We start from the raw sequence: 15,793 nt of genomic DNA on the forward strand, positions 1-15,793 counted from the left end.
CAGAAGGGCTCTCCTAGGCCCTCACTGCCTTTGTGTACCACCTTGGAGAGTGCAGACCCACCCACCTCAGGCCAGAGCCCAGCAAGGCATCTGAGTGAGGCTGCCTGATGCGGACCTGGCCGTGATTGTCTAAAGCTGCCTAAACACAAACCTAACAGCTTACAGAGGGGCTTCGCTGGGGGACAAGAATTTCCAAAAGATGCTAGTCATCACTGAGGAGCAACAGGTGCATGGGTACCAGTTAAGTCTCCCCTGCCATCCCCAGAGGTCCATGTCAGAGATGCAAGAGAAAAACTCACCGGCCCTTCAATGGTAGCTAAACCTTCCCCCAAACACAGCTCCAGAGATAGGAAAGACCTTACTTATCTCACTCAGCTGGGAGGCCCTGCCTGATAGCGCCCTTGAATTAAATCCAGCCATCCTGAGACCAGCCTCCCCTCACTCCTGAGGAGCCATGGAGTTGGACACATTATCTCTCCAGCTAAGCAGAATTCTGCCAGCAGCGCACTTAGCAAAATGCATCTCCTGTCAGCCGTATCCTTCCAGTCTAAGACGTTTGTTTCATCCCTTTGGGAAAGCAATTGAGCATTTTTTAATGGGGGGGAGGGGCGCGTCTCTGTTTCATCTTTTATCAGACTTTCTTCTCTGTGGTACAGCCTGCCTACTGGGCTCCACTGAAGGATTTCTCTGTTAGCACTGTTTGTTTCTCGAGCCTGAGGACTGTAAGGACCCACAGGCTCTGTGCTCTGTGTCATCTGCTTGTCCCTTGGATCATATCAAGAGTTTTAGCAAAGTACACAATACATTAGAGAAAAAGTTTATGTCGCGTGATTTGTGAGTTTTTGGTTTTGTTTATTTGTTTGTTTGGTTTTTGTTTTTGTTTTTTTTTTTTTTTTTCATCTTCCTTTAAAAGGCTTATTGGGGAGTTCATACTCTAAGATTTATTTGCCCTGGGTTTCTTTCCTTATATCTTAATCTCAGAGTTCCTACCTGTCATTACTCATAATTTATGGCTGTTTGTTAACTATTTGACCTCCTGAATCAATTATCTCTTTCCTTTGAATGTCTTTGAGCCCATTGATTTGTCTATCCACTTTGGACCTGTGGCCTTGAATATGAAATACCTTTTCATAAAGATATCAATCTCATAGTAACAAAGGCCAAATCTCATTTGTTTTCAGATGCCCCTAAACAAATGCTGGATCCAACAGCTTCTCCATAATTTTTTTTTCTTTTACTATTCAAAAATAAAACTACTTATCTCCCTGGAAACAGAAACTTTCTTTCATTCTCTTTTTCTTTCTTTCTATTTGAGACTAGTTACTAAGTATAAAGATAATTAAGGTAGGCTGTGTCTAGCCACCCTTTCTCCTTAGGAGGTTTTAATTAAAATGCCATAATTGAACATTGCAGGAATGAGATTATTAGGTTTATTTAGCCATTTCCAAAATTATCATGCCTCTGGTATTTAAATCACGTTCATTTATATTCTCATCGTAATTGCTGGAGTTCTATTGTCACCACGGTCTGTTGTTGGCTTTTGAAAGGCCAGAGGCCAGTTGGGAAGCTTAATTTGAATACTGGAATTAATTTATTTCAATATACTCACAAGGCCATTGGATATTTTACTCTGCACTGTACTGGGTGATTTTTTTTTTTTTTTAAGCAGAAGGTAGGAACACAAGAGCATTCTCTCCTTGCTAGTGTTACTTACACAGTTCATGCCTTGGCCCCTTCTCCTACCTCCTGAGGCTACCAGGCTCTGAGGATTCTACAACAATAAAGAGCAGCATTTAAAGTGGGCTTATTTTTTCCCCCAGAAGAGACAGAAAAGCATTCAGCCTGTTGTTGTTGCACAGCTCTATGGTCTTGGGTCGTTTCTTTAACCTTCATATCTTCACGTTCCTCATCAGTGTAATGGGAACGAAAGAAACACAGCCTGCGCCACAGGCTGAATTCAGTGAGGATTGAGTGGTATCATGTATTCGGGGCATTGAATGCAGCTCAGTTTTCATTCCGTGGGTCCTGGCCGCTGCTGGGAGAAAGGTGCCCATTCTCGGCATCTCCACGGGCGCATTTGAGAACAAAGTCTTTGTCCATCATTGGGGCAGAGAAGCATGAACAAAGATGGGGTGACACCTGAGCAAGGGGCCAGCTTCTAGGCAGGGGGTTCCACTTTCTTCTCTCTGGGCCCTAGGAGAGGACCTGCATGGTCAGCCCAGGAGGGATCACTAATGCACTACTGTGCCTGTGCCCACAGCCACAGCAGCCTTCCTGAGAAGAGACTTAGCTGGGGACAATTCTTGCCTCATCCCACTATGTTCTCCCTGGCTGGAAAACCCTGCTGTTGATGACTTGTGGGGAAGAGCTGGTGCTTCAGTTGTCCCCTACGCTGTTCTGCTCTGCCTCAGGGCACCAGGCCAGCACTGAACTGCAGGAAAAGGAGTGAGCTTCAAGGATGGGCCTCATCTTCCAAGGTCAACACCCGACTCCACCTACCAGGCCAGGACACTCGGAAAGAGAGTCTTCCCTCGGAGGCACCCAGAAGTAACTCCCACCTAGCTCAGGGGCACCCTCCCCTCCCACTCAACCTCTTCCAGGCTCCTAAGCCAATTCATTCATGTGCCCATCCTTATCATCCAGAGTGAGTTAAATAAGTTCATTCTCTGTTGAGGCCTGTTTTATGTAGTGAGGACACAACAGTGACACCAAAAAAAAAAAAAAAAAAGGTCATTGCCTTATAGAATTTACATTCTCAGTCTGCCCCAAGACAGCAAAGGGGTGGGACTTCTGCCATCACTTACAGACACTCAAGGCCTTTAGGGGACTGAACCTGGTTCTCCAGTCATTCATCAGAGGGAAGTGCGTGCAGAGGGAGGGGATCTGTCTTTCAATCATACTGAAACCTAGAGTGTTTAAACAAGGAGGTAATGGCCTCACCACAGTAAGGTGGTGAATGCCTGCCTGGGAAGCTGCCAGCCCAGGGTGCTGACAGAGGCTATAATTACCATTGTTTTCTCCACGTAATTAAATGTGTTGTTAGTGGCCTGGTTAAGGAATCTTTTTCACGGTCTTTTTTTTTTTTCCTTGTCAATATGCCTTGAAAAGTAGTGTGTACCTCCATCTGACTCAGAACCATCAAAGACTGCTATTTGAGTCTACTTTAAAATTATTCCTTTTCAACATAGAAGTCAGAGGGGCACCTTTGAAACACTCCATGTCACAAGGTCCTGTTGCCAACAGGAACCCTTAAATTTGATGCTTGCCCTGCCCCCAACTTTTCTGAGGCATACCGTGCAAGCAGTATTTTACCTGATCAAAAAAGGGGGCATCTCCAGATCCTTCTGCCCGATGGGTGGACTTGTCAGGCTCAGACCAGCATTTCCTACTACAAGAAGGTGTCCAAGGTGTGACAGTTGCCCTGGCTCAGTCGTGCGTGTGCATTTACCCCTTGATGTAGAAGGCCTAGTCTGGCCTTTTCCTTGGGGAAAGTCATCTACACTTCAAAGGCCCTGGTATCCAGCTGCTCCCAGGCTTCCTCTTATTGATGAGGGTGATAGGATGGGGTCCCTCCATGCTGGGTGAGGCTAAAGCATGCCTTGAGGTGCCCCATACCTACAGCATCCCTTCTTCCGGAAGCCAACCCCCATGAGGACCTCAGAATTCACGCCTTCCCAGCTCCTCATCTGCTGAGATGGGAACAGAAAATCTCAGTGCTGAGGCTTGCCCAAGAACTCTCAGACAATTGGAGACAGCTGGGCACCTGCTGGCTCCGGATCTCAGCCTCCTCCAGGCTGGCTCTCTGCCTTGCCACTTTCTCAGAAATAGAATGGCCTTTCACTCACCTAGCAGTAGAGCCAGATTCCTTCCTCTCTGTCTTTGAGTTTGGGTGTTAATGTAAGTCATCAGCTGTCTGACCTGTTCCATGTTTCATTTTGGGTCCTCTGGTGTGTCACTAGTGTCCCTGAAGTCCTTGTGTCTACACACTTTATCAAGCACCTTGGTTAAGATGCTGTCTTTGAGGGTTGTTTTGTGTGTTTGTGTGAGGTACAGGGCAGTAAGAATCTTTGGTCAGTGAATTGGCATTGTCAGCATCCTAGGTGGAGCCTCAGGCACAATCTGAGCCTCGCAGAAAGAGCCTTTGGGGCCGTGGGCACTCCTGAATGTGAGGTGTGGAGTCCTTCACTTAGAACCTTGGTGTCCAGATGAAGACTTGCCCCAAGCTCACCCGGTCACCTCATTCACACATTGTAAGAAGACTCACTCACAATTTGAATTCTTCAGTGAACGCTTGCCAACCCAAAAGTCCTTTTCCCCCCCGCAGAGTTTTTTCCATTCTACCTGTTTAATCTGCATCCGAAAGTACAGACCCTGAGGTTCCTTGTTTGAGCAGTGAGGGAATTCTGCAGAGTTCATCTGAACTTGCTCACAGCCCCTCGCTGTGACTGGAAGACATGAGGGAGATTGGAAAGACATGAGATGACAGTTGCTGGCTGCATCCAAAGCCCACAGGCTGAGGACCCAGAATGCCTCTGAGCTGGCTTCACGTGTGAAAAACAAACCCCTTGTTTGAGATTCTTACCTCACTGGGAGGCTGCGATCAAATCAGCCAAGTGTTGGCAGCGGGTTTCTTGCATGTAGGGTTTGATGTGACCACCAAAGGGAGTACTGGGGGTTCTTGAGGATTCTTTGAATCCTGGATTGAGTTAGTCGCAAAATCTATGTATGTTTGGTCTTCACAATAGACTCCTGGGATGCCATCTGCTAAGGATTTTAATCGCGTTTAAATGAACACTGATTCCTAGCTCAAACTGAACAAATTGCTGATTCCAAAACATGTAGTAAATTATTCACCTTTTATCTAGTAATTTTAATTCAACTCTTCCCTGGACACAAAAGCCGGTTGGATATGGCCTTGGTATCATTTCTGATCAATGCGTAATATTTTGACAAGATCGCTGCTGCTGCAATTGATCAAATTCTGCCACTTTTAGCCTCCTACCTGGGTGGGACACCCAGCAACTTTCAGGCCTAGGATAGAAGTTATGTGTGCTCTCTGCATCCCGTCATAATATGTAAACAAAACTTGCAAGGTATCATTCAGGTGCTAGGCACAAAGAGGAAGTGGTCCTTGGGTGTGTCCTTTGGATTCTGATGGCATAGTTCCATGCGTGGTGCATGCTAGAAGTGCCTCTTTCTATTTAAAAAAAAAAAAAAAAACTGCATGATGGGATAATGAAGCAGGTGAGATGACCCACAAACAGTGGGGTCAAGGCCAGAACCTCTCTCTAGTCTCCCTGAAGAGGGAGATACCATTTGATGGTAATTCACCGGATTGCTCAGCACTAAAGCTGCGTGCTTGGTAAGCTGATTAAGAAGTTCAGCGCTAGAAGTCTCCTAACACTGATGTGAGTTGACCATTCTGTTCTGGCTCCACAGGTCCCCACTCAGAGGCTCCAGCCTGCAATGCCAACTCCCTCTCCTGCCCTTCTGCTTGCACGTGCAGCAACAACATCGTAGACTGCCGAGGGAAGGGATTGACGGAGATCCCTGCCAACCTGCCAGAGGGCATCGTGGAAATGTAAGTGCCCATTTGATTTTCCTCAATCCCTAGTCAGCTAACCTCTCTGACTCAGCCAGTCCCCCGGTAGACTGTCAGTATGTTGGGCTGTTAAGTGTGGCCATTAAAAACACTCAGGAACCTCTCTTCTCTCGACTAATAGGTTTTTGTTGGGCTAGTGGTCAAGAGCAAGAGTGGAGTCATGAGTAGAGTCAGCAAGCTATAAGCCTATAGGAAATGCACCTACCATCTATGTTACAAATAAAGTTTTATTGGGACACATGCATCCATGTTTGTTTATACTGCCTTTGGCTGGTCTCTCAGGGCAGTGCAGAGTAGTTACAACCAAGGACCTCATGGCTCACACAACCTAAAACTTCAGACTGTGTGCATACCCTGGCTCTCCTGCATTCTATTTGGCACTTGGTAAACTAGTTCTCCTTGTTGTCTTTGATTTTTCTCACCAATACCTGATAATTATAATATTACATTTCAATGGGTCTTAGTGAAAACCAAATGAAAGACTATATGTGATGCACTTAACAGAGGCCTCAATACAGGAGCAAGGGACTTCACCATGGTAGTGGTAGCAGGGGAAGGAAAATGCCGAACTTGATTTCATAGCTCTTTATTGTATCATGTGAGATTTTTGCACTTTAGATCTTCAGGTAAAGAGACCAGCTTGCATGTGTGTTTGCATACGTACAAATGTGAGAGTTTGCAGGAAGATGTGTCCACATGGCTCAGCCTTGTTCATCTTCCTTCATGACTTAGGAAATGGGCCAGTGTGTCACGGTAGGGCAAGTAGAGTAACAGTCAGCACTGCCCTCAAGCCAGCTCTTAAAGGCTCGCTGTTGCATTCATTTCCTGTCTTTACCGTTAGCACTGGATGGAAGCTTCATCTGGAACCAACATGGGATGAAATCCCTCAAAACAGAAGTCGTAGACGCCCCTGCCGCTCAGCTTCACCATCCCCTCCTCCTGCCCTGTCTCTGTCTCTGCTTCCCCTGTCATATGCTTCCGTCCTCAGTTCATTCTAATACTGATCCATCCGCCACTTCACTCATTTGTGTGTTTGTACAGCAGTTTGTCTGTGCTTGAAGAGATAGCAGCAAACAGTGTAGACCAAGTGTCTGCTTTTGTGGCCTATATATTTCTAGAGCGATCAAATAATAAAAGCAATTCAAATGATACATTTAAAGGTAACTGGTGTGTGGAGAAAGTGAAGCAAGGAAAGGAGTTAAAGCAAGGGATGGGGTAAAAAAAATAAATAAATAAAAGTGACTATCAGATTGTTAGAGGTGGAGGGAGTGTTATGTGCAAAGGCCCTGACGTGTGAATGTGTCTGGTATACCAGAAAGCCATTGTGATTGGAACAGACGAAACAAGGAGGAAGTTATTAAGAGCTAAGGTCAGAGGGAAAATGGGGCCTCCATCGCGGGGCAGTCTAAGGACTTTGGTTGTACCCTGGCTGAGAAGGGAAGACACGCGTAGCTCATAAAAGTGGGGTTCTGGTTTGTTCTTTGATGTACTTCACCAGCTCTCCTCTGATTCTCTGCCCCAGGCCCAGAAGGCATAGTCTTGTCCTCACCACTCACTGCAGGCAGGCAGGAGCTGGTGAGCAGGGAGTGCTTTCTGCTACCCACACCCTGTGAGGCCATCACACAATTACTCCCATAGCCTTCCCTTCACAGCACCACCAGTGGGTCGGTCACACTGTAGCTATCCACACTGCTGTGCGCTGGACCTGGAGAGCGCCCTCTTCTGGAGAGTCCTGGCCCACCTCTCCCCCTTGTTCATCCCCTGTTCCTGGTTTTTTCTTTCTTTTCCTGTGCTACTTTCCCTTCATCCCTGGCTCCCTTCTGGGTTTATCTTCCTCTCCTCACCAGCCTTTTGATCTTGTCACACTTCTCCCACCACCCTTTCTTTTCATGCCTTGTTAAACTCTGAACTCCTCTTTCTCAGGGGCATCTGCCCATGTCAGGGTGGGGCTCTAGCCCTCTCCAGGTGCATCTTCTGGTTAGAATGCATGCCCGCCCTCACATCCTTGAAGATCCTGTCTTCTTCGTGTCTTCTTCATTTCTTCTCTCCTTCTACCTGCCAGGCTTTATATCTTGTTCTCTGGTACCCAGAGACCTTCCTCTTGGCCAAGATCCTAACTCACAGCCTAAAGGAAGGGGCCAGCTTAGCCTGTCAGGCTGTATCCAGGGACACCACCCAACCCAGTCTGTCTCCCTCCTTCCCAGCCCCCATCTGATCCCCTAAGGTGGACCTCACAGGTTGGCTCAAGTCTCCAGAAGTTCAAAACTGCAGATGCCTACATTAAAAGCATACCCTCTACAGGCCCAGGCAATTGGACTCTCGTCCAGACAGTGAATATTAAAACAGATATTGACAAACTAGGATGTTAATATGAGATGATTCCTGGCTTCTCCACCACTAAAAGTTAAAGAGATAAGGTCAAGAACAATGTGATGTTTTGTTTTGTTTTTAATTAAGCAAAGCTGTCATTTTTAAAGCAGCATCCAACCTTCCTTCTTTCTACTGATATCAAAAATGCCATTTATTTTAGAAAACAATGGTCACTGAGGACAGAGTATGTGTATGCATTATATAATATGTACACATACAGATGGCCTTTTCTGGAAAATTTATAAAAGACCTGTAATGACCTAGCCTATAAAATCAGAAGCTCCAGGAATAGAAAAGCTAGGTAGAGTCTTCCCACAGATAAAAAAACGACCGTATGGAGGTTAGGACAGTGTGCTCTAGCAGGTCCCCACGCTACCTTTGGCCTTGCCTCATGGCCACTGGCAAATAACTTTTCTGAGCCTTGCTTCTCTCACTTGAGAATTGTAGGGACTGCTGGTTCTTTCTCGGCAGTTCATAAACTGCATGTGCTGCAAGATGCTTAGCATTGTGTCCGGCACCCAGCATATACTGTAATCATCAATTCACAGCCATACCTGCCGCAGTATTCCCACCACTTTCATTCTTAGTGGCGCCAAGCATGTCCTAGGAGGCACCTGCTGAACAGGGGCCTCCATGAAGGCAGTCAGCTCTTTTAAGAGTTCTGGTCAAGAGGATTGATGGCAGACAGAGGCTAGCCACATACGGTGTGACTTGAACTACAGAGGAGCTCATCTTTATGCAAATATATGCAGACACGGTAATAAGGTTGCCCCTGCTTATTGGGCACCCACCGTCTACCAGATGGATCACGCAGGACTCCTCTCGCTGTGCCTGCCTCATTCTCCTCTGTGATGAAACAAAGCTGAGAGATTAAAGCAGATGAATTAAGTCCCTGTGGTTCAGGGGAGTTCGTTTGAATGATGATGTGTAAGAGAGACCCATGAGGTAGGGGGCATCCGCAGTGCCCGTGCCCAGGCTTCGGGACCTGTGTGTTAGCCCATAGTCTCCGGGGCGGCTAAACTATGTCCTTGTAGCAGGATAGAACACCAGCAGGTGTGCGATTAAGAGGAGGAAAGAGGAGCAGAGTTGGAACAGCGGGATACATCTTAGCAGAAAAAGGTGTGTTTGATTTATCAGTCCAGAGACATCGGAATTTGGCCTTCTCTTTAATATCAAGAATTCTGCCTCTTGGCTTGCCTATGGCCACCTATAGTCCAGATTCACATCTCCCCACTTAGGAATGCTTGGCATGGTGCCACACTCCCGACTCCCTTTTCTCTGTCCATAGCCGTTGCAGACTCCTTTAAATCACCTTAACCTTGGGAACCAGCCCTCACTCCCAACATTTGGAAGGGCAGCCTATCTCTCATGCAAAGCAACCTGGCAGACTCTTAGATTTTTTTTTCTTCCAGAGAAGTGTGTGCTGGTCTCCTCGAATGCCAGAGCCAATTTCTCTAAAAATAGCTTTCTTCCAGAAAACCCACAGTGAAAGGGTTTGCTGTAGATTTTCCTCGAAACTCGGCTCCCATCAAGGGCACTGTTCGTGTAGCTCCCTGGTGTTTCTCTGAACCAGCTCCAGCCTCCAGCCAGGAAAGATTCAAGGAAGAACCAGTGGCCCCCACACTTCTGTTCTTGATCTGCAGATCCCCTCCTGGGCCTTCAAAAGCTCTAGCCGGACCATCTGTATGAAGAATACATTGTGACTCCTGCCTCTGTCTCTCTTCCATGTTTTCTCTTAAACCCCACGTGGTGTCCTCTAAGTGTCTTGCTCCTTTGCTGAAGAAGGAAAACTGATTTGATGGGGACAGACTGAAGATAGGCTTCAGCGTGAAGCTGCAGATGAATATCTGGGAGGAGCATGCAGCCCCAATATCAGTTTCATAGTCACATGGCGTGAGGAGACACTGGCTTAGCTAGACTTGAGACTTACAAAAGTTGTATAGCTAGAATGCAAACTGAGCAACCAACAAACCAACAGCTGGAACATTCTAGAAACCAGACATCTTGGAATTTTAATGTTTAAGAGCACCAGATTCCTGAGGCACTGGCCTGGGTCGGGGGTGGAGATTGGGTACAAGGATGAGTGGGGGCAGATGCTGGCAATATGAAGAGACTGACTAGACCACAGGATGGTCCAGAGCTTTGGGGTCAGCAATCTTGCACTTGGACCCTGATTTGTCTCTGACTTCAGGCACATTTCTTAATGTCTTGCATCTGCTTCAGGAGTCCTTTTTGGTAAATGCAGGTTGTCATACCTACCTGGAGACTTCCTCTGAGGATTAGGTGGCGTGATGCAGCAGTTTAGCCCAGTGTTTATAAGTTACTAAAAATGGAACTAGGCAAGCAAAACCCTGTTCATGGTAGCATGATGTAGTCTCAAATGCCTACACTGATTTTTTTTTAAGATTAAAGAGTGTCTTCTGTAGACATCTGCACACGTGCATCTCATAAAAAGCAAGTCTGGCCCTGCGCCTGCTCCTACCTCTGTAGTCCATAGGCAATGCCAGGTGTTCTGCAGACAGCCCATTAGAGATGGCATATGTCTGATTTGCCCACATTCCTCATCTTTGCTGTTGGCCAAATGTATGAACTAAGTAGAGGAGACTACATCTCACTGCTCAGAGCAAAAGTAAAGACCAGGACCACAGAAGCTGCCCCAGGCTGCACCTTGAAAGCAATCATCTTCAGCCCTATACCAGGCATAGCCGAGTGCCAAGAACTGAACTTCTGCACTCTGGGTTCTTGTATGGTCTCCAACCAGATGCCCAGGACAACTTGGGAAACAAATAAACTCAGGATTTCCTTCTTTCCCCTGATGCAAAAAGTAAAGGCAGAGCTCAATGGACGGAGTTACCCAACATCACCCTCCAAACACATGTGCACGCATAGCATGTGTACATGTGCACTTAAGGGAAGAGTTTTGGAGTCAGGGAAACTAAGAGCAGTAATAATTAAGAAACTCTTAAACTGGGAAGCACTAAAGGTAGTTTCCCAACCCTAGAGATAAGGAGCCGGGTATTTGGGTCACAGCAATCTGGCTTCCGTTCATTAGCTACTGATCTTAAGCAAAATGACCTCCTGAACTACTCTCACACGGAATAGCGGCACTGCTTGCTTTGTGGCCCTGTAGAAAGGAATAGGTGAGCCAGTGTATGAAGGGCACCCTGTCTGACATTCAATCGTCCTTGATAAATGCTAGGTGTTCACCATATCGCCATCACTGCCAGTACCTCCAGCATCTCAACATGGCCCCAGCACCTCATTTATAGAGTGACTTATGCATGCCCCTATACCGGACATCCCCCTGCAAATGCCATCGGGGTGACTTACGGATTGCCAGAAACCATATTGTGTTCGGTCGCATGTTTGCAAATGACACAGCATTAAAGGGAGCACCTGAGAAACGAGGGCAAAGCAATACAGTGTGCAAATGGCTGAAATCCTGTCAGATGCTCCCATTGTTTTTGCTGGTGCACGAAGATGTTGGGATGTTTGATTTGTATGTTTGTTTTTATGCTAGCTCTATTAAATCTGTTTGCAGCCTGAAGAATGTTTGCCAGACAAAGCGAGACACGTGTGCCAGTTATGAGAGCCCAAAAACAGCTGTTGGCTTCAGACATTTCCCGAAATGTGATGGGTTTTGCTAATGCAGGGGCTTCCTTTTGTTCTTTACAATGAAGCATTTTCACTGGGAGACTCAGTAGTGGTCTCCTTGCTCCAACCTGCATGACAGGTGATGTGTTCAACCTCCTCAAGGTTTTTGCTCCGTGCGACTGCGTGCCCATGTGCATCCACACGCACACATGCTCACCCTCCCGCTCTCCTGACAGGAGAGCCATTTTTCCTGCCAATGAGTTAGCAAGAACGAGGAGAATGACAGTTCAATAAAACCTAGTGGTTGAGAGTCAGGGCCTTGGAATCAGATGGACTTGAATTGAAACCCTTGCCCTAGGCTCTCCTAACTTTCGACTGGTGTCTTTGCCTCTCTGCGTCTCAATTGTCTCATGTTTGAGGCAGAGCTAGAGCTAGGCATGGTGGAACACAGCTGTAATCCTGGCACTTGAAAGGCTATGGCAAGGTGAGCGCAAGTCCTAGTCCTGCCTGGGCTATAGAAAGAGATTTTGTCACAGAAGAAGGAAGAAACATAGAAGGGAGGGAGAGACTGGGGGTAGTAATAAGTTACAGATGTGCCTTACGGGTGTGTGAATATTAAGTTTGACATGTCCTGTAAAACTCAAAGTTCAGTGTCCAACATCTGTACCCTTGACACGTGCCAGTTCTTAATATTATCTCTACCCCCTTGCCTTTGCTTTGTTTAAGGGAAATGGGCTATTCACAACTGTCCCACCACCAAAGAGTTCTTCTCGCTGCCTCCTGGGCATGCCAGACCTTTGACACTCCATCAAGGATCCAGTGGAAGGCTGAGGAATACAGATAAAGCCCATTCCCGGAGTAAGAAAATCTGAGGAGTGCAGACAGGGTGCAAGCCAAGGTCTCTACCAGGGTTAACAGACTAAGCTTGGTGTTCTTTGTTTTCTGTCCAGGCAGCACTCCATAAGCATATTGTATATGCGTGAGTCAGGTACTTCCAGGAACCCTATGAAACTCCTAAATCCTCAGATGCTCAATTCCATTATCTAACATGGATATGAACTATGCACATCCTCCTGTATACTGTAAGGCCCCACTCAAATATTCTTAGTCCCTGACAGTGTCAACACTATGTAAGTAGATGTTTAGGAAATAATGGCCAGAAATTCTACCCATGTCGAATAAGATGCCTTTTTATGAATTCTTTATGAATTTTTAAAATGCAGTTGCTTAGAGAGCTGAAGAGTAGCGCATCTCTGCCCCACCCCCTCAGCTCTGAGAGCCCACCCAGTGAGCACCTACAGCTGTGATGTCAGTGGGTCTTAATGCTGCAGACTTTCCCATGACTTTGAGAAAGCCTCTGTTCACCCATTTTCATACATATGGACAAGCAGTGCGGCCGACGGATAGAAATGGGACTCAACACTAACTTTGTTTCTTTTGACAAACTATTTGATCTCTCAAAGTTTCCTTTGCCTCGTCTACAAATGGGCCTGGACAGCTTCCCTCGTAAGAGTAAGAGTTCACAGAAATAATAGAGATAAACAATACCACTCCATTAATAATAATACTCTACATAATTGTCTTGATTATTATACCAGTGAAATTTAGTTTTAGGATGGCCCATCTTGAACTTGACTTTGTCAGCAGATTCGTACACAAGTATTAAGGTCCAGTGTCGCATCCTGCTCACTGAAGCACCCTTCCTTAGTACTTGCCAAAGCAGAGGCTAGCTGATTATAAACCTCACAGAGAGATAACAGAACTTGGATCCAACATTGCTTCACACACATAGGCTTCTAGCTACAGCAGAGAGCCATGAATTCACCTGCACAAAAGCAAAAAAGGTCATCATCCTTATAGACGGTGGTTCTCTCCAAAGGCAGCAAACTATGAAATCCCTTTCCTGCGTGGCAGGTGACTCACAGGATGCCTGGAGAGCTTGTGTTGCCTCAGAGATCCACGGAGCTGTTGCCTTGGCTGAGCAATCCCGGCTGAACTCTCTACTCAGTTTGGAGAATGAGAATGTCCTTGGAAAGTCTGTCAAGGGAGCCTCTGTGGGTAGCTGTACCCAGTAGCCCATGGTCCCACAGTCCCTATGGCAAGCTTTGATGATTCGCCACCAGCCAGTTAGCCAACCCGGCCCCTGTCCAACCTGCCTATGACTGCAGTCCCAGCAAACTGCCGTCCCCACCCCCTCCAGCAGGGCACAAAGACATTGCTAACAGACCGTGGCAGTCTCATTTGTAAACCGTGTTCATCCAGCAGCCAAGAATGATCTGTCCTGATGCTCGCTCTCCTTTCACCCTCCCTTCCTCTTTGGGCTCCCACTCGTTCCCCCCTTCCTTTGCCTGGAGAGTGATTTGTCTGTGTTATGGGTAGGCCTGACAAACCATTCCACATTAGCAGCTGAGATGTTGTTTGAAATGGGAAAATTGCTGGCAAACTGCTCCATTAGTGGTTCCAGTAACAAATACTCTGTTCCCCCAATGAAGATGAGATCGTGGAGGCACAAATTAATACGACTGTCTCCCCCACTCTGCAGCGGGGATTACTCTTCAAGATGAATAGGTCCTCCCTGCCAGAAGTGTGCATCTACTAGACACAGCCTCTGGGGGAGCCGGTCGCTCCCCCTCTCCCTCTGGCACCCCACACATCCCATTCTAAATATTCTCGTTCTCTCTCTCTCTCTCTCTCTCTCTCTCTCTCTCTCTCTCTCTCTCTCTCTCTCTCTCTCTCTCTCTCTCTCTCTCTCTCTGTGTGTGTGTGTGTGTGTGTGTGTGTGTGTGTGTGTGTGTCTGTCTGTCTGTCTGTCTGTCTGTCTGTGTGTTCCCAGATGAGGGTTTGGGGAGCAGCCATCCCAGTGAGGAGCTGATGTAAAGATCTGCACCTTAGGGAGAAGGGAGATGGATGGGGATGAAATGCTAAGTCCTCAGCCCAGGCTCGAGTGTCATTCATCATCAGTAACAGAGGGTCCCACCTGCCGCTCGTGCCTGTTTCTCACTACGCCGGATCTTAGTGGTGGGAAGGCAGGCATTTGAGAGATGAAATAATAAGACTGGAAAGGCTCACTCACTCCCCATGGCCCCTTCTCTTCCCAGTAAGTTTTGCGGCTTTAGGCCTGCAGCATCTCTATTCTTCCTAGAGTCCTAAGACTGGAAGCATTTGAGAAAGTTTATATAAAGTATGAGTTACACATTCCAGCAGCAATTCAGGGGTCCAGCCTGGGCCCTGAGACTTGCAGGGTCTCAGGGAGCCAGCTTAAGGAGTGTCAGGCTGAAAGCCTAAGGACTTTAAGGCTTTTTCTCTGCAATATTAAAACTTCCTTTTCTGCAGGAAGTCAGGTACTAACAGTTGTGCCCATTAGCTGTGTGGTTGAGATGTCAACTAAATAGTGACATGGTTCCAGTGCCAGGAAAGCACAACTGTCCCATGGTCCCTCTCTTTCTTCCTTCTTTTCTTGACGTTGACTTCTCACCACTCTGCTTGGTTGCTTCCTGCGTTGTTCTCTGAAGAGCACGGCGGCCTCCAAAGATAGCTGATAGTAGGCAAGCATCAAGGCTCCTGAGAAGTCCTCTTTTCAGCTTTCTCCAACAGCTCTTAGATCCTTGCCTGATGCTCTATAGGCCAACATCTGAACACTGAGGCTGTTGCAGCGTTTGTCCTGTTTTCAACAACCAGGATATGTGCCTTGTGCTTTGTGCTAAGAGACCCCATCACGTCCTCAAGACCAGAGAATAGAGCAACCCCTCAGCAGTCCCTTGTTGATAAGTGATTGGTCAGTTGACTCTTCTCTTCTCTGTTCTCCAGACGCCTAGAGCAGAACTCCATCAAATCCATTCCCGCGGGAGCCTTCACCCAGTACAAGAAGCTGAAGAGAATGTGAGTGCCCCTTGCGGAGAATTCATCAGACTGTTTCAATGGGGAGAGGGGGATGGATGGGTAGAGGGCTTTACAGTATGTAGCAGGCATGGCACCCCATTGATAGATCCCAATCACTCCTCTCAGGCAGGTCTAGAATGTTCTCCTGAGATTGTGAGGAAGCGGTATGTCACGTGATAAGGTTGGTAAGCTTCAGCATGTAGAGCTAAGAGCCTCTCTGACAGGAGAAAAGTGAAAATTATCCTTCCGTGAGTTGCCACACCCCCCAGAGCCATACTGGCCAACTTTGATATCCTTGGCTTTGGTGATACCAAGAGCAGTGTGATAGTGGCTTCACATCCTCCTATA

At 47.0% G+C, this 15,793-nt stretch overlaps 1 protein-coding gene across 1 annotated transcript in view; it reads left to right on the forward strand.

Moving 5' to 3' along the window:
- Slit3 (slit guidance ligand 3) overlaps nucleotides 1-15,793 on the forward strand; it is a 588,765-nt gene that overhangs the window by 460,080 nt on the left and 112,892 nt on the right. The window contains exons 9-10 of the mRNA XM_051168450.1: nucleotides 5,440-5,581; nucleotides 15,374-15,445. Coding sequence (XP_051024407.1) covers nucleotides 5,440-5,581; nucleotides 15,374-15,445 — 214 coding nt within the window. The remainder of the gene's footprint in view (nucleotides 1-5,439; nucleotides 5,582-15,373; nucleotides 15,446-15,793) is intronic.

The sequence above is a fragment of the Acomys russatus genome, chromosome 25, assembly GCF_903995435.1.
Source record: "Acomys russatus chromosome 25, mAcoRus1.1, whole genome shotgun sequence".
Lineage (NCBI taxonomy): Eukaryota > Metazoa > Chordata > Mammalia > Rodentia > Muridae > Acomys > Acomys russatus.